This window comes from Setaria viridis, chromosome 9 (assembly GCF_005286985.2).
Source record: "Setaria viridis chromosome 9, Setaria_viridis_v4.0, whole genome shotgun sequence".
NCBI classification, from domain to species: domain Eukaryota; kingdom Viridiplantae; phylum Streptophyta; class Magnoliopsida; order Poales; family Poaceae; genus Setaria; species Setaria viridis.
The window spans coordinates 27,285,147-27,305,051 of NC_048271.2; the positions used below are offsets into that span (position 1 = coordinate 27,285,147).

The 19,905-nt window shown below is 44.5% G+C and overlaps 1 protein-coding gene across 1 annotated transcript; it reads right to left on the reverse strand.

Annotated features, from left to right (window-relative positions):
* Positions 1-7,285: 7,285 nt before the first annotated feature.
* On the reverse strand, positions 7,286-8,281 carry LOC117835514 (pectinesterase inhibitor 11). The gene has a single exon (XM_034714865.2). It carries the CDS (start codon positions 8,090-8,092, stop codon positions 7,385-7,387), a length of 708 nt encoding a protein of 235 aa, XP_034570756.1. The 5' UTR covers positions 8,093-8,281; the 3' UTR covers positions 7,286-7,384.
* Between the last annotated feature and the right edge of the window lie 11,624 nt (positions 8,282-19,905).

Here is a 19,905-nt window from a genome sequence, read left to right on the forward strand (position 1 = left end):
TGAGCTTAGTGGTGCCATTATTTTCACTAAGATTGATTTGCGTAGTGGCTACCATCAGATTCGCATGAAATTAGGTGATGAATGGAAAACGGCTTTTAAAACGAAATTTGGGTTATATGAATGGTTGGTTATGCCGTTTGGTTTGACAAATGCTCCCAGCACATTTATGCGTTTGATGAATGAAGTTCTGAGGCCCTTCATAGGATTGTTTGTAGTTGTCTATTTTGATGATATTCTCATTTACAGCAAGTCTATGGAAGAGCATTTAGAACATTTGCGTGCTGTTTTTGATACGTTGCGTGCGGCCCATTTATTTGCTAACCTCGAAAAATGCATGTTTTGCACACAACGTGTCTCGTTTCTTGGCTATGTTGTTACTCCACAGGGCATTGAGGTGGATAGCAGCAAGATTGATGCCATTCGGGAGTGGCCTACACCGACGACGGTCACACAAATTCGAAGCTTTCTTGGCCTTGCAGGTTTCTACCGCTGGTTTGTTCGTGATTTTAGCTCCATTGCAGCGCCTCTACATGAGCTTACAAAGAAGGATGTTCCCTTTGCTTGGAGTGATTCGCAAGAGGTTGCGTTCAACACCTTGAAAGATAAGTTAACCAATGCTCCTCTCTTGCAGTTGCCTGATTTTACTAAAGTGTTTGAGCTTGAATGCGATGCTAGCGATATTGGGCTAGGTGCTGTTTTGTTACAAGAAGGAAAACCGGTTGCTTACTTTAGCGAGAAATTAAGTGGTGCTAGCTTGAATTATTCTACTTATGATAAGGAGCTTTATGCTTTAGTGCGCACTTTGCATACATGGCAGCACTACCTTTGGCATCGCGAGTTTATAATTCATTCTGATCATGAGGCTTTAAAACATATTCGTACCCAAACAAACCTGAACCGTCGTCATGCTAAATGGGTAGAATTCATTGAGTCTTTCCCTTACATTATTAAACACAAGAGCGGGAAGGAAAATGTCATTGCTGATGCTTTGTCTCGTCGCTATACCATGCTGTCACAGTTAGATTTTAAAATCTTTGGCTTGCAAACTGTGAAGGATCAATATGTGGATGATGCTGATTTTAAAGATGCTTTCACCCACTGTATTCATGGCAAACCATGGGGCAAATTTCACATACAGGACGGGTTCCTGTTTCACGCTAACAAGCTGTGTGTTCCAGCTAGCTCGGTTCGTCGTTTGTTGTTACAGGAAGCGCATGGAGGCGGTCTCATGGGGCACTTTGGCGTCTACAAGACGCATGAAGTGCTGGCTGCCCACTTCTTTTGGCCCCGGATGCGCGCTGATGTTGAGCGCCTTGTTGCACGCTGCACTACTTGCCAGAAAGCTAAGTCATGATTGAACAACCATGGTTTGTACATGCCTTTGCCTGTTCCTACTTCCCCTTGGCTTGATATTTCTATGGACTTTGTTTTGGGATTGCCTAAAACTAAGAAGGGGAGGGACAGTATTTTTGTGGTTGTTGATCGTTTCTCCAAAATGGCTCATTTTATACCTTGTCATAAGACTGATGATGCTAGCAATGTTGCTGAATTGTTCTTTCGCGAGATTATTCGTTTGCATGGTATTCCAAATACAATAGTCTCTGATCGTGATGCTAAGTTTCTCAGTCATTTTTGGAGATCACTGTGGAATAAAATGGGAACTAAATTGCTGTTTAGCACCACTTGTCACCCTCAGACTGATGGACAAACTGAGGTGGTTAATCGAACCTTGTCCACTATGTTTAGGGCTGTTTTAGATAAACACTTGAAACGTTGGGAAGATTGCTTGCCTCATGTTGAGTTTGCTTATAATCATGCAACGCATTCTTCTACAAAGATGTGTCCTTTTCAGGTTTTTTATGGTTATATTCCTCGGGCGCCTATTGATTTGTTTGCCCTTGATGCCGAGGACGCCCCACACATAGATGCCGCTGCACATGTTGATCAAATGATTAGCTTGCATGAGCAAACTCACCAAAACATTGCTGCTGCTAATGCTAAATATCAGGTTGCGGGTAGTAAAGGGAGAAAACATGTTACTTTTGCACCGGGTGATCTGGTTTGGTTGCATTTGAGAAAGGATCGTTTTCCTACTTTACGTCGTTCTAAATTGATGCCACGTGCTGCTGGTCCTTTTAAAGTGCTAACCAAGATTAATGATAATGCTTATATCCTTGACCTGCCTGCGGAGTTTGGTGTTTCCACGAGTTTTAATGTTGCAGATTTGAAACCGTATGTGGGCGAAGATGAGGAGTTGCCGTCGAGGACGACTTCAGTTCAAGAAGGGGAGGATGATGAGGACACCACGAGTACATCTACACCAGCAGCACCTCAGGCGCCTTCAGTTGCTCCTCCACCTCAGGCGCCTATAGTTGATCATCCAGTTGGGCCGATCACTCGGGCCCGTGCGAGAGAATTAAACTTCATCATGGTGTTAAGGAACGAAGGCCCATCGGAATAAGAAGATGGCCCAACAGGGCAGCCCAGGTGGGGCGCCTAGGGTTGGGCGCGCGTGACCCCTCCGGACTCCAGGGGCTGCGCCCCCTTTATTTAGTCGGAGTCCTTTTTGTTTACGACTTGAGTTTTGTTTTACATCTAGCTTTAGCTACTCTTGAACACGCGCAAATACGCGCTGTCCTTGTGTGATTCAGAACTCCACCTTCGAGTGATATTTAGATTGCTCGCCTCTTTTTCTTGTTCGTTCTTCGATTGCGGACAGGAATCGATCTTCGTGATCAGGCTGATCTCGCACCGGCGAGGTTGGTAACCATCGGGAGTTGGTTCAGCGATTGCATTGGCGCTTCGGGTTCGCTCGTCGTAGTCGGATCGTGAGGGTCTACTTCCACCAAGTCGAATTTATCTCCACTCACCGAAAGATCGGGCACTCCAACTCTATCACTGTGACTCCTCAACTACAGTTTTTTCTTCTTCTTCTAACTGCGCCAAGTAGCCGGCAAGAACTCAGGACTACAAAAACAAGTCGACACTCACAACAAGGGTCCAAAAGGGTTTACAAAGTACAAATCAAGTAAAAGGACATACCACTTCTGGCTCATACCAAGCATCATACTACTGAAGAGCTGCGGGTATAACTGGTACTCCTTGATAGTTCCTGAAGAACTTGGCCAGCAGTGCCTCCACATCATCGTCAGATATATCCTCAGCGGACATACACGACAGGTCGTTAAATCCCGAGTACTCGCCCCCTGAGTGATCCCGTTTCTGAAGAGGTTGAACCCTTCTCTTGAGAAAATTTGCTGCCACGTTAATCCCAGTCGGACCGAGTGCTTTCAACTCGGTAATCTGGTGCAGCATATGGTCAAGCTCTGGGGTATCTTTAGGTTCGCTCACCCAGTTCTCTGCATGCTTCGGCGCGTGATCAGTAACCACTGGCAAGCGAGGATCATGGTTCCCAATATAGAACCACCGTTTCTTCCACTCCCCATGGGAGTCAGTCAAATTGTATTCAATGTATGCGCCCGAGTTCCTGAGTTGGAACTCAGCGCCTCCAAAGACTTCCGTCCTAAGTGCACTGGGCTGAGGTTTACAGCGAAATAATTTTCTAAACAGCTCAAGGCTTGGAGGAACTCCCAAGTAAACTTCGCAGAGGTGTACGAAAATTGACATATGCAGTACACCATTGGGATTCAAGTGGACAAGTTGAAGCTTATAGTACTCGAGGATACCTCTGAAGAAGTCGGAGGTGGGCACTGCCAACCCCCTCTCCACAAAGTGCGCAAGCATCACCGTCTCGTTGGGGTGTTCCTCGAACTGCCACACATTCGCAAAAGCAGGGCGCCACTCGAGTACCTCCTTCGTCTGCAGAAGCTTGGCGTCGACTAGCGCCTGAACAACCTCCTCCTTCATCACCGAATGCTGCCACGTCGCTCCGGCCGGTGGCTGCGTAGTCTGGTTCGTCGGCCCCACCTTCGGCGCCTGCAGCACCAATTCCTTCCCCTTCTTGGACTTCACCTTGCCTGCCGCTGGAGCCTTGCCTTGGACTTTCTCGGGTTTCTTCCCCATCTTCTTGGTGCGCATCCGCCGGCTTCACTCGCAGCAAAATGCACTCAACCTCGAACCTCTCTCAGAGGGGCAGCAACGGCGGCATCGGCACTAGAGGATCACGGTGGAGGAAAACAGGAAAGGTGGGTGGAGAAGAGAACCAGATCTGCTACAGTGGGGTGTAAACCTAACCGAAAGGGGTCCTCCAGTTATATCTCTGCCGCCTCCGGATTCCAAGCGTTAGTTACGCAACGGATGGATTTTAAGCAGATTAATTGCCTTAAACACCCAACGGCTACTGTTTTCAATGGGTTTTTTGACCACTTCAACGACAAAATCGCCTAAGTGCTTGGGGGCTGTGGGTACCGTACCCGATGGTCAAAATTTTCTTTTTCAGATTTTCGAGGGTAAAACAGCCAAGAAGCAGGATTGACCCTAAGCCTGACTCTTCGACTCAACCTAAGGCTCGGGGGCTACTCCATATGGAGTGCGATTATCATTGCACTACCATATAAAAATTCTCGGAACATAAGCAACTCAAAGGAACAAGAAGAGTACCTTCCAGCCACGCGACAGTACTCGAGTACTTCGGACACTGCAACCTCTACGACAAACTGCTCGAATAGTGCCCACAGTACTCGAGACTGTGGCGCATGACTACAAAGTACTCGGGGGCTTGTCGGGCATGCACCCCAGGCCCACGAGTAGACCTTGGACAGCCTACTAAGGGACGTACTCGGATATGATCAGGACAAGGGATAGGCGTATCCCACTCGGACTAGTCAAGTATGTGCATGGAAAACTACTCGGGTCATACCGAGTAGAACTCTATAATAGTACTCGACTAGGACTCGGACTTGTAACCTTGTCCTCCCGTGCATATAAGGGCGGGCAGGGACACCCCTCAAACAGAACAACTCCAATTCATCTAAGACCAATACAAACAAACACACAAGACGTAGGGTATTACGCGATCTAGCGGTCCGAACCTGTCTAAATCGTGTTCCTTGCGTCACCATTGATTCCTTGATTCTCGACGATCCTTACCGCATAAAATACCACCTAGGGTACCCCCTAGGCGGGTTGCCGGTCTAAAACACCGACAATGGTGATCCACTGTTGACACCGAATGAGTCGGTGGTCACAGTGCACGCTGTCTTGGCCCTACTGCTGTTCATGGTCACCGACTGATTCGATGACTTCTCCAGTTATCACCATATGATTCGGTCAATTTTGTCGGCACACAATTCCATCAGGATTCGCTTCATGTCTTCGCGTGTCTGTGTCCCGCTTCAATACCATCTCTGGATTTTTGCTATCATTTGGATGCCATAGAATTCTTCTAAGTCTTTTTTTTTCTTCTCATTTTGATGATTTTGGAATTCATCATTGGACCTATAAAGCACTACAAAGGTACATCTTGCAAACACATTATGACATTACTCCCAATGACTATGTTATTATTAATCACCAAAATTATTATAACCTATAGGTATTTTAGTTACAGTGCATTAGGCTGGCAAGGTATAGAAATCAAATCAGTAACGAGTTGATGACACCGCCAGGACAAATGGACAATACTCTAACATAAACTCAGTTCTAACAAATCAAGTACTACTAGTTTGTCCGTTTGTCCGGACCTACTCAGCTGATTATCTCCAGCAGCCGGAACATGATATTGACCTTGTACTATAGTATATACAGGATTGAGCAGATATTTCAAACGATAAAATACTGTCCGGGACAGTAGGCACTTCATCTGTTCCTCAGTTGTATGTACTTGCATGGCCATCTCCAAAAATTTTGGGAACCGGGAGATTTCTGATCTATGCATTTATCAGACAAAACAACCGTTTAATAACAAAAGCCTGGCAGAGTGGCAGTTAGCAGTAAACTTACACGGGTTCCACAAACTGTTACAACTTACAAGAAAGAACAGTCACCGTGCAAATTATATTACAGAACAACGAAAACTATGGGTTCATCTGTACTGGCCATATCCTTTTAAACAACGTCTGTGCTGGACTTACGTTGCTCTCTCATTTCCATTTGCGGCCCCGGATTTGATCAAAATGAACAGAGGGTGCGTTTGTAATTCACCAGTCCAAGAGATCATCAGTTCCGATCGTAGGAGGCAACATGTGCTCCGTAGCCATAAGATGATTGGAAACAATGTTTGCCTTCAAATAAGCTGGCATCGAAGAGCCACATGTGCTCTGTAAGATCCAGTGACTTGTATATTATTTACACCATATGCTTCGGATGGTCATCACAGTGTGGCTTATTTTTAATTTTTGCGGGTCACGTGATTTCTTAGACCATTGACACGAGACAAAATGGTGCAAATTTTCTGTGACATTTCATCGCAAAAACGATGGACATACTCCTCGGTGTTACCTCTACGGGCAATGAGAGGGGCAAGGCCTCCCACCTCCAGCCGCCTCCCTAGAGATCCATGTTCTTTTAGACGGTGCCGCGAAAGCGTTGCTCTCCGTGCATGGGGGGATGTCTCATCTCCGCACGACCTTGGGAAGATATCGTTATTGTTGTTGGTTGGGGAATGTGTTAGCATAAGGTGCTCCTCCTGCTCCCCCTACAACCACCTCATGGATCTGTTTGTGAATTGTGTTCCTTCTCTTCCTATACTTGTGGTCCTCCATCCTTGCCTATGTTGTTGGCTTCTACCCGTGGTTCTGCAATTTTCCACTGTCTGTGCCTCAACTCGTCGCTCACCTTATTGATGGAGTTAACAAGTATAATGGTGTTGCTTTCAGCTTGATGGGAGGCCATCCTCCTCCGGTGACATTTTGGTCAAGTTTTTCTCCACCCTTAGGCCCCATTCTGTTAGGCAAACCTTCCAATTCGTTAGAGGGTGGCAACAGTGTGGTGTAGCTGTAAGGGGTGATGTGAATGCACTTTAACTCTTATAAAATTGGCAAGCACGTTGGTTGGTTGTGGCACACATGGATAATCTGGGGAATGCTATTCGGCTTGAGCATTCTTTATCTCCCGATTTCATGTTGTATTTTTGGCAAAATTCCAGGTGCCTGGACTGTTTCCACACAACCGGATCCGCGATCGGACGGCCACAAAATCACGACGACGTGACCCGCACGGTTGGGCGTGGCTGATGCCCTGAAATAGGGGTCTCTTGATGGGAGTTGTAATTCTCTGTGCGTCTTTTATTTTCTTTCTCGGCTTTCATAATATATTTGCTGCGCCGAGCTTGTAACCTGCTACTGTAATATGTCGATTACCATACCATTATAACTAGAAGTTCCGGTGGGCAATCAGCAACCATAAATTCCTGGAAAAACAAATTTTCTTCGCACAGTTTCCACCCCCACACTCCCTGTACAACTTTACAAGTTCATACCACAATTCACAGTGGTATGCCATTGACGAGCGCGAGGGCGTTGCTCGTGTACTGCCCCACGCTTACTATGCCGGCGGTGACTTCCTTCCCGCCTGGCGAGGCTGTCGCGCCGGCTTCATCCAACCCATCAGCGCACGTGCCCACGTTAGTCATTGCCGCGCTGAGACACGTCTTGGCGTTGGACACCTCCCACCTGGACTGCCTGCTGCTGCCGCCACCGCCAGCTGCGTTGGCCGTCTGGAACGCGTCCAGCCCGTTTAGCGCAGCCGACGACTGCCTCGCCAGGTTTGCTGCGGCCGAGGTCGTGCTGGCGCAGTCGCGCAGCGCGTCGGTCTCGCTAGGCCGTCCGCCGCTCCCCTCCGCCGGCTCAGGGCCGTGGTGGAGGATGTCCTTCACGCGAGTGGAGAGTGCGCGGAGGCGCGCCGCCGCGACGTCGGCCGCGACGCGCGCGAGCCTGGCGTGGCTGGTCTGGAACTCGGAGGCGTAGGGGAGGAGGGAGTCGTAGCAGAGGGCCGAGTACAGCGTGGTGGCGCAGCGGACGCGGAGGAAGGACGCTGCCGATGGCTCCGTCGATTGACTCTCCGCGGCGCTTGGGGTGGGGGCCGCTGTGTCCGTGGTGCCTGCTCGTGTTGTCGTCACGGCTGCAACGGTGAGTAGGAGGACGAGGTGGCGACGGAGGTGGTGGGTGGAGATAGCATCAGCCTGAGGTGCCATCGGTTCTGTCGTTTGGCAAGTCGTGTTGGAGACTCGGAGTTTGACGGCTTTCTACGTGAACTGAGGCGCCTTCAGGACATAAATAGCGGATCATAACCGGCTGGCGGCAGCTGAACACAAGTTGCAGCAACGTTGAAATAATCTATACCTTATCTCTATACTATATAAAAACCAAAAACGACACAAAAAAGCGGTCCGTCAATAGGAAGCGCGCTCCATGTCCTTCGCTCCGCGCGACACCGGCCCTCCATTTCACGTCTTCCGCATGCGGAAGCGTCAGATCCATCGCCCCCTCCCGTCCGCACAGAAAAATCGCCCCCTCCGCTCCCTCCCGTCCGCTCGCTCTATCCCACCATCCGCTCCCCCTTCCTGCATCCCCGCCGTGCCGCCACCGCTCCCCTCCCTGCGTCACCACCGCGCCGCCTCCCGACAACTCCTCCCTGCGTCACCGCCGCCTCTACTCCTCCCTCCATCTGCGACTCGCCTCCTCCCCACGGTCGCGCCTCCCCCCGTCTGCCACCATGCCTCGCCAGCTCCGGGCACCCATCCCTTCCCACGTCGCATCCCCCCATTGTAGCCGCGTGCGGGCAGGGAGCAGCGTCGGAAAGAAAAGTATTAAATTTTAGGGATTTCGATCGGCTAAGGTTCCGATCTGTCTTGAGAAGTGTATCAGCGAATCGGCCGAATTACTATGTAGATGACTGGCTATAGAACAGCCGATGACCACGTAGCAATTGTAAAGAAACTGCTAGAGCAACCTAAACAACGCTACAAAAGCAACACTTGAAACAGATCTAATCAGATATGTGATAAAAATAATGATAAAAAGCCGACAGTTCATATCTCAAGTTAGATAACTGGTGATAAAACTAAAACAACATGTAAAACCTATACTATCTATATATCTATCTATTTATTGACCGCGGTCGGTCTCCATCTCCGTTCGGTTTCTTTCCCCGCGCCTCCGCCTGTCCCTCTCACACCACCCCGTCCCTCTCACGCCGCCATTCCCATCTGCCTCAGGTGGCTCCCTCCCGGAGTTCTCGCCGCCCCATGTCGCCACCCCGACCACGCCGCCCTCCAGTCCGGCTCCCCGTCGCCGCCCCTCCACGTCCCGCACCACCCCTGCTCTGAGTTGCGCCCGCGCCCGCCCAGGGACTCGGCCTCCCGATCCGCCACCGTCGCCCCCGCTCTGAGCTGCACCGATGTTTCCCGCGGCGGCACTCGCCTATGCCTATGGGCCGCGGGCGAGGCTGGCGTCAGGGCGACTCGGATCGGAATTGAGGTCGGACAGGTTGGGATCGATGTCTTCGCCGACTCGGATCGAAATTGAGGTCGCGTTCTTGTGCTGTACCTGTTTAAATAGAAGCGCGGGACGAAGATCAAGCCCTTTTGACACCGCGTGGAGACCGACCCCAAGTTCTTCGACAAGTCGTGGCGGAAGCTCCACGACGCCATCCGCGAGATCTACAACCACAACGCCAGCGGAGCTCTACAGGTTAACATCGGGCGCCCCCCCTTCCCCAATTTTTGTTCCCCCCTGTTCCATCGTATTTGTTAGCCCAGGCAATTAGGTCGGCTCGCTGTATGATTGATGATGATGCTGACTGTAGGTCCTAGGTCAAAGGCATCTCGAAGGAAGCTGCTCCGCATAGCATATGCGATCACCACTCCTCCATGTACCTACAGATGAGGGCTCCAACGCCTACCCTTCAAAAAGTGAAAGGAGTACTCAGAGAAGGCATGGGCTGGAATAAGAAAAAAGGAGAATAAAAAATGATCGGATTGCGGCAAAGGTTTCGATGGATTGATTGATGCGCTGATTGACAATCCCTAATTTATTTTATAGTTGATCCTGTTTGTATGCATGTGAGATGATGATATGCGTGAATGTTTCTGAACAGGTTAATCTCAATTATTAGTGGTCTTTACTTGTTCGAAGGCTTATCCTATAACTGTATTCTGTCATTATGATATTAGGATCTTTTATCTGTTCATTCATGCTTGCTCGAAGCCGGATGTTTGTGTGCTGTTTAATTTTGGTAGTAACTAGATGTGCCTGTTTTGAACCTATCTTCTATCTGTTCATTCATACTTGCTCGAAGCCAGATGTGTATGTGCTATTTAATTTTGGTAGTAACTAGATGCACCTGTTTTGAACCTTTGGGATACATTAGAGCTGAACCGATGAGAACTGCCATGCAGAGTTGCATTAATATTATTTATTATCTAGAGGACTTGCGTTATGATCCCTTGTTAATATGAGCATACCTTATTGTTACTGGACTAATAAAATTGAAGTTTTATTGTATTTGCAGAAAATGGATTCTTATAACATTGATGAATCAGACAATGTTGATGATTTAGAGATTCATCCCTTTAAGAAAGCAAAAAAATTTGAATCGATTGATTTTGAATCTGATAAATAGACAAATGATTGTGACCCTGAATCATCGATTGATTTTGAATTTGATAAACAGAGGAATGATTGTGACCCTGAATCAAGTGACTTTGAATTGGATAAACAAATGAATGTCTATGACCCATCGATGTCATCTCTGCTACCAACCATCACAGAATCATCTTCGGTTAGTTCTTTTGCTATTCGTTAATTGATTTAGTAGATTGGTCACTCGTTTATCTATTTTTATGTTTTTCCCCTTTTTCAGACAATGGATTCTTATAATGTTGATGAATCAAGCGATGTTGAGAAAGTAAATTGTTCTGAATTGATTGACTTTGGATCAGATAATAAACAGATGAGAGTTCTATCAGATGATGACAAGAAACCAGTAGATCAAACATATGACTATCTCCCATAGGTACATTCTGAAAATCTTTCATTCAGTATGTTCTTTGCATCTTACATTACAATAAATCTTACCTATTATACTTGCAGATTATGCAATGACCGACCTAGATTACTGTTGTCAAATAACAATAGAAGCACATAAGTCAATTGATTTACTGGTGAAGATCAATGACATATTTGTTACACAAGCTCAATTGTTGTGTCTGCTAGATCAAGAAATATTCTTGAACGATGATGTAAGTACATAAACTTTCAAGTAAATGATCTTTGCTCATCGATATTTTTCTTATGTAACAAAGCTTGTCACTTTAATCTTTACAGGTGATCAGCGCATATATATGTTGTATAAAGGATCAAGCAGAGCTACAAAGTAGGGATGATGTAAAGTTTTACTTTGAGAAGCCCTTTATTTCTGAAATGCTAAAAAGAGATGGCAACCTTGGATTAAATGGAGATGGTAACTGCATTACAAAGATACTGAGAAGCTATCTGAAGCATGAAATGGTAACGCCTATGTCTCTTTAACCTCAGAGTGCCATGTGTTCTATAATTTTGATAGATAGAATTTTGGTTTGTGGTTATACATGTCTCACTAACTTACTGCCTTCATGTATAGGTCCTAATTCCAATAAATATCAAAGACACACATTGGTATTTAGGTGTGATTAATACACAAAAGCGTGAGATTCAAGTGCTTGACTCACTATGTTGGGAGTTCAACAGAGGTGACCTAACCGCTACGGTTAGTTACTATAGCATTCATACCCCTTTATGTAAGATAATATTCTAAATTGATCTTTTATTGTTACTAAACTATTACTGATACTAATTATACATTATAGTTGCAAGGACTACAAAACCATTTGAGCATTATTGAAAAACAGCAAAATTTGATTAGCTATAATTGGAAAGACCTCCAGGTTACTACATGGACAATCGCAGAACAACTACAAGCGCCAATACAAAATGACAGGTATATTAAAAAACATATTTACATATATAAGATTGTTTGTTTTCTTATTTGGATTACTGACAAATGTTCCTATAACAACACAGCTCATCTTGTGGTCTGTTCATGCTCAAGTTCATGGAATACTGGACTGGGGAGATATTATCTCATCCTATTATACAGGTTTTATTTTTATCTAAAAAGGGAAAAATGTAGTAGTTTAAATGCTAATTTTTATATGCATACTAATTTTAACTACTACCATGTAGGAAGATATCAATCATGTTAGGTTCAAGTTCGCCGGCATATTGGAAAACAAACACAACAGGTTCAAATCAAATTCATGCTACCGAAGCAAATTCTAATGATGTTTGAAAGTTGGGAAGTCTAGATGGTCAAAAGGAACCCAAAGCATCAGAACCATTATCAGAGGAAACGAAATACAAGTCACTAATGTCAGTTCTATCTGAGATGAGTGCAAATGAGTTAATTGGTGGCCTTTGCGATTGCATCAAATCAATTACTTGTGCAAAGATCTTGAAGTAAGAAACTTAAATTTAATTACTGCATAAAATATTTTTATCAATGGTAAAATACTAAAGTATATCATTTTCCTAATGATTGATTGACAGAAAAGTATGGGTGCGAAACTCCAAGCCATATCCCATTAGCTTGACTGAAGAAACTGCAAGAAATTTTAAAGGTAGATCTGCCCATGGACCATGATTGTTCCAATTTGGTCATTCGCAAATTCATGTTAGACGACATCCAAATGGAGAAAAAAACTAGAGGGTCGATATCAAAGCATTATCTAGACATACAATTTTGGGTATGTTCTTCTCATAATATATATGTGTTCATTATCTTTTGCTCAGGTTTCTAAAATCTTGTTTAATATATCCTGGATGAATACTGATTTTGGATGACACCCCAACTTCTGTAAGAAGTTAGATGTGGAACAATTAGCAAGAGCTTTTCATAGCTGGCCTGGTATTAACTATAATGTTTCAAGTTGCAAATTGGTAAGATCACTTCCTATGTCAAAGCCTTTTTCCAGATTCTTATGCTCCTGTAAGCACCATTGTTCTTGCTGTTCTAACAACTAACCTTTTGCAGATTCTTATACCAATACTAGAATCCAATGGTGCCTTCAATCTGGTCATATTGGACCAAGATACAAGAACTGTTTATATTTTAGATCCCACTCCGCTTGATCCCATTTACCAATACAACCCAAATGCAAAATACGTGAAGAAGCTTTTATGTATAGTTGAGTACTTAGCGAAAGCCATGGCAAAAGCATGCTCTGGATCCAGATGGAATGAGGATATTTTCCTATGGCGTCAGATAATCTTACCTGATGTTCCAATTCAAAACAGGTAAGCTTTCTTTTAAGTGCTCAGTACAACCAACCAGTGTAGTTCAGTTGAACATCTGCCACAGATATATTGGAACTTGTTTCCTACTTCATGTTCATATGGAAAGATGCAGAACTGTACTTGCCTGTTTTAAAGGTAAGATATATCATGAGCATTTAAATATTATTATTATTAATTAATTACAAACATATGATGGTAATATTAATTGTTTATCTTACATTTATTTATGCATGTGCAGGATAGCTACGAACTAACAAAGCAAATTTTAGCACAACTATTGACGTACAAGGAGAATGAATGCGAAGACAACATGCCTGCCGCTGTTCAAGACTTCCTAATTGTAGCAAGGCTACTCGAAGCTATAAAGAGTTTCTCTATGGAAGAAAATAGATAAGATCATGTTGAGATGATGCTAACAATTGTATCCCTAGACCTTTTGCTTATATATTACCAATAGACTTTGTAGCGGTTGCAAGTGGCTGTTAATTTTCGCTGCAGGCAACCAGCTACCTGAGCTCAGTGCAAGGAGACAGCTCATGTGCTGCTGCTGAAACCATCTGAGATGCTTCTATGTTTTCTCTCTCTCTTTGTTTTCCTTTGCAATGCTTCTAGGTTGCAGAAAGGTGCAGTCTATGGCGATTCTGTATCTGGCAGAAAGGTTCCTCTTGTTCGTTGCTTCTTCTGTACCATTTATCCTCCTATTGGTTGTGTCCTCTGGGAGTTGAGAATTTGGTTAGGATGAGATAGAGATCGGCTGTTCCTGTTCCGTCGTGGTGCGTTGTTTTTTGTCATGTCATTGGAGTTGTACCTAGGTGTGGTGACTGGTCAGTGATATCTGTAAGGGTTTCGAAGTGAATGACGACAGCGGTTTTTGTGGTGGATCATTTCTTTCACCTTGTTCCTCTCGAACCTTTTTAATTTCTGATCGAGTGACTGGAAAGTGTCTGAAGATTTGGACCTGCCAATCGGTTCGTTTTCCTTTCCTGCCATGGTAGTATGGCTGTTGCTGCTGCCATGGTAGTATCGCAAACGACATCTGGTTTCAGTATCGTCTCTCTCTTTCTCCTTTTCTTTATCAATCACTCTTGCTTACGAGCCGCGTCAGCGCCAGAACGCAGTCTCTGCCGCACGCCGCGGCTCGCCCCAGCTCCGGCGAGTCCCGGCGGCCCCCGCCTGCCACGTATTTCTTGCTGGAGACCTTGCCGCCGGCCGCCGCCGCATGCAACATGGAGGCGGAGTTGTTCCTGAAGATTTTTCCCCTGGATGGCTCTGAATGGTGGAATCGTCCTACTTCTCAATCCAGCTCGCTGCATAGACCACCACATGCCAATCGAATCGACACGAATTGAATATAGCAAGATCGGTCTGCACTGAACTGCACTGTACTCACAGTCACAGCAAAAGATTACCCCTGCTGCCTTATCACACCATCAGGAAATCGGTCTGCCTTGTAGCAGCGATTGCGTTACACTGCAGAGAAGGGGAACCATCCATCATCCATAGGTAAAATTCCGACATGATTCAACTTTACAAAGCATTGAGAGCCATCGGTGCTGAATTCGTGAACAAAATATAGGCCCCGTTTGGATCCCTTCATTTAATGGAGTAGACTAATTTATCTTGGAATGTGGGATTCCACAACTTTCCAAAGTTTAGATATAAGCTTATGTTAAATTCATAGGGTGGGAGATGAAAATTGATTCTATAGATTATGATTATTAGAATGAAATTCAATTCTTATATCACGCTCTTTGACTCGCTTCCATGTAACAGAAATGCAGTACATAAGTATCTCTCATATGGCTAACAATAATATACAAATATATTCCACGTACAATTATATTAGCTTAATTAATTTATGTTTATGATTATTAGAATGGAATTCAATTCTATGGATCCAAACGGAGCCTAATAGAAATTAACTTCTGTTTCTATCAGATTTTGTACAAGCACAGTGGCCGCACTAATTTTATCCTTCATTAGTTCTGGGAGGCAAGAAAAGCAAAAACGTTCAGGCTTGATCAAACCTATTATTGTGCTGCGCTAATTAGCCAGGCAGTGTAAAAGACTCATCTTCTTCCTCGCATACTGAGGTTACATCATCCAGGTGTGGGATCAAAATAAGTAGGAGCTGGACTGCGGGGAAACAAACAACTTCTTGCGACAATGCTTGCCCACGAGTAATCTGGCAGGTTGCATTACCACAAACATATCGAGCTCACGGTTCCAGTTCCAGGCTTCCAGCGCCATCTGAAGGACCATTTTCCTTGCCCAATGCTCAGAATTGTCACAAGGACACAGACTCATGTAGTGCTGCACAGCCATTCCACTGAATAACTGATGCTTTGCCGGTGTTCCTGCACCAAAGAACAAAATTAAGCTCCAACGCATAATCAGTTTGACGACCGTGAGCAAGACAGATTTGGATTTCCCTTGCACTGCGTTCATGGCAAGCGGAGGCGCCCCTGCAGCGTGACGGAAGGCTCTCGCCGCGCTGCCTGCGGCATTCCGACAAACACCTTCCAGTGGACCGTCGGAGCTGCCGTGGCGCACAGGCAGGGCAGCCGAAGAAAGAACGCCGACTCGGATCGGAATTGAGGCCGGACGTGTTAGGATTGATGTCTTCACCGACTCGGATCGGAATCGAGGTCACGTTCTTCTGCTGCACCTGTATAAATAGTTAGGGATTGTTGTCGGATGAATTGAAGCAGACGCAGGGCAGCAGGACGACGAGCTTCTGCCTAGCGTCAAGCGGCGTGTCCGGGTTGGTGGAGACGAGGCCATTCTCATTGCGGATCTGGTCGTCGGAGGCGAGCCCCGCGAAGACGACATCAGCGGCGGTGGCGAGCGTGTCGGCGGGGTGTGCTGCGTAGCGAACCGCGACGGACTTGCGGATGCCGTCGGCGCAGGAGCAACGGGTGGGCACGCGCAGGAAGAGGCGGCAGGATACGGTGCGCGGCGCCGGGGGCCCCGAAGTTGAGCGTGTTGGCGGCCAGTGCGTCACCAATGATAGAACAAATATGAGCCAATCATTGTGTACCTACACAAATTCGAGGTAAACCACTATTCATCTTTCCAAATATATAAGGTTTCTGTATATTCATGTGTTCATTGTACATATGTTCTTAAACATTAACAACTTATACACAAAATTCTGCGTAGGCATGTCATTTGAATCGCCATCCCAACTCTTGGATAAAAAGGAAGAAAAAAGGAAAAGAGATAAAGAGAGATATGCACAGATGAAGAAAAGCAGGAAAAACTAAAAAAATATCGTGAAGCCTATAAAAAAGGGTTGGTAAAGATTCAACTCAGAAATAAGTGGCTGATCAAGCAAAAGCAGGAAAAACTAAGAAAGCGTCATGAAGCATATCAACAAAAAAGACAAGTACGGATGCACAAGTTACTGATAAAAAAAGCAAGAAAGACTAAAAAATGCATACGGGAGAGGACAAATTATGCAAATACGCAACCAGACCAAAAGAAAGCAAGGATAGAATAGATTGGTGCTTACCGTGCACTGCGACGCGACACTCCAAGCAAAGATTCAATCGCAATGGAGAGCCCTGCCTATATCACAACAGATAAATCACCCATTGTTAAGCCACCTGCTGTAGATGTAAGAAAGAGGAAGCACATAACACTAGGAGAAAGACAAACATTGCTAGCACGTCGTAAAGAAAAATTTATAGCTACAATGATCAGAACAATTTCTACACCACTAGAAGAAGAGAGTTTCATGAGCAAAGTCACCAGTGATGAAGAAATTCTAAAACTGCCAAAAGGACTAGAAGAATGTAATAATCTAAACTGTAGTAAGAAATACAAATTCAGATACAAAATACACATGCATTTAAAATTAACCATCTTTCATAAACAGACAAACTCTCTTCAATGGCTCCAACTAACAAAGATGAAAAGGCACCAACCCACTCATTAATCAATGATGATGAAAATGGCAACGTTATCGAGAGCATTTATATTGTCAAGAAATACAAAAAGTAACCAACATATACATTCACACTTTTCTACATAGGTGAAGGAGTCATATTTGAAGATGACATCGACGAAGAAGATAACATGGTTTTTAGTCAAGGTGCGTTCAACAACTTTCAAATATATTCTCTCCCAACATAACGTAGTATTTTTCTAATTTCTATCATCCTACAAATCAAATTAGAATGGGAAGAAGATATGGAGGTCGAAAAAAATGATGACATGAGAACCACTACGGAGGATTATAACATCTCTAATCCGTATGACCTCGTCTATAGCAACATACTAGAAAACACACACATGCTAGAACCTATGGAAAACTGCGTGTTTTGTGATGCAAACAAATTTGAGCACGAATGTATAGGGCTGTGTTGCCGAAATGGACAGATTAGACTGGCTAATCAAGAGACACCACCTCAACTCATGAGACTCTGGACGAGCAGCGATTCTGATGCAATACATTTTCGGAAGAATAGAAGGTTTTTCACCGGACATTTCTCATTTACTTCTCTTTACTGTCGGCTCGACAAAGATACAACTACCATGACAAAAACTGGTATTTACACCTTCAGAGCTCATGGTCAAATCTATCACAACATACGGTCATTTGCTAAAGATGGATCAGTTCCTAAGCATCTAGAACTCTACTTCTATAATGATGATCCAAGCCTAGAGCATTGGTGTCGCCATTGCCGCAAGGAAATGTACGAGCAAGACAAAAATGTCATCGGCATTATGACCAATATTCTATGCAGCAATCCATACTTTGAACAGTTTAGAAGTTTGGGACAAGTTGAAAACATTGAAGACTACTGAACCTTGACCAAAGATTGGACCAAAGAACATACAACGCACCAATAACTTCAGAGGTAGCTGCAGTTTGGGTTGAAGGAAATGAATAGAGGAAGAATTTTGACAGGAATGTAATACTACATGGAAATAACAACGAGATACAAGGCATCTGGTCATACCATGGTTGCTACGATTTGTTGTCTTATCATCTATTCTTTCCAAGAGGTGAACTAGGTTGGCATGCCGATATACCAAAGATCGGAATTACTACGGAAGATGTGACAAAAGCTCATGCTAATCATAGTAATAATGAAAACAACCTAGGTTATTATTCTAAATATTATTGTTTTCACTGTCTTTTGGTTTATGAATTGTGATACATTATAACATATTCCACAAACTTTTAATTATTCATGTTCTATGCAGATTCAGGCAGTAGAATGTGGGTAACCATGAGATAATATTACTGCTACAAATTCCACATGCGATCAAGCATCTTCAACCCGATATTGTATGGCGGACGTCTTTTCCAACAATTTGTCGTAGATACATACATCAAGATTGAGAGCTCAAGGCTAGACTATATATGTAATCATCATAAAGAATAAGAGCAGATCTATATCAAGGACTTGTGGATAGCATTCAAGCTAGAGAGAACAAAGGAGATAAGGTTGGAAAATGAACTGTACTAGCTTCGTCATTTATCGGAGGTCCCCGAGATAAGCTGCGACGGTACTTAGATGCCATGGCTTTAGTTCGAAAATATGAAAAACCAGACATATTCCTAACAATGACATGCAATCCTAATTGGGAAGAGATCAAGAATAACTAAAGTCTGATCAAACACCACAAGATCGCCCTGATCTCGTCATTTGTGTTTTTAGAGCAAAACTAGAAGAAATGAAGAAGCAGTTGTTAGAAGAGCACATCATGGGCAAGTGAAGGCCCATACTTATGTGGTAGAGTTCCAAAAGAGAGGTCTACCTCACGCTCACTTCTTGCTCATCATGACCGGAAAATACAAGCTAACTTATCCAGAGCAGTACGATCGACTAATCTCTGCGGAGCTCCCAAACAAAAAAAGGTACTCGGAGTTAAACAAAATGGTAATCAAACATATGATGCATGGTCCTTGCGGTATATTAAACAAGAACTGTCCATGCATGAAAAATCGAATGTCATGCAAGAACTATTATCCAAGGCCATTTAACGCTACTACCATTCAAGGCAAGGACTCCAACCCATTGTACTGGCGACGTGATGATGGCCGCAATGAAACAGTACGAGGACACAAACTAGATAACAGGTGGGTAGTTCCTTACAACCCTTACCTCCTACGGATGTTTAACTGCCACATAAATGTCAAGGTATGCTCAAGCATAAAGGCAGTCAAGTACCTGTACAAATACATCTACAAGGTACATGACCGCGCATTCGTATGTGTAAATGGGGCAAGCAACAATGGAGACATCGATGAAATCAGGTAGTACAGAGACGCGCGCTGGGTAACACCACCATAGGCACCGTGGAGGATATATGGCTTCGAACTAAGCAAGACCAATCCTCCTGTCATGCAACTGCAGCTTCATCTCCCAAATATGCACATGGTTTCATACCATGGGGAAAAAGCGATCAAGGAAGTTATCAACCGTGATGGTGTTGAGAAGTCAATGTTGATCGCGTATTTTGAAGCAAACAAAATAGAGGAGAAAGCACGATTCATCCTCTACCATGATTTTTCAGAGCATTATACTTGGTAGATCAAGTGGAAGTTTTGGCAAAAGAGGAAAAAGAAAAAAATATTCCAGTTTGGCAGGATGGTCTCAACCCATCCAACAGAAGGAGAACGATACTATCTACGAGTTCTACTGAACCACATCACAAG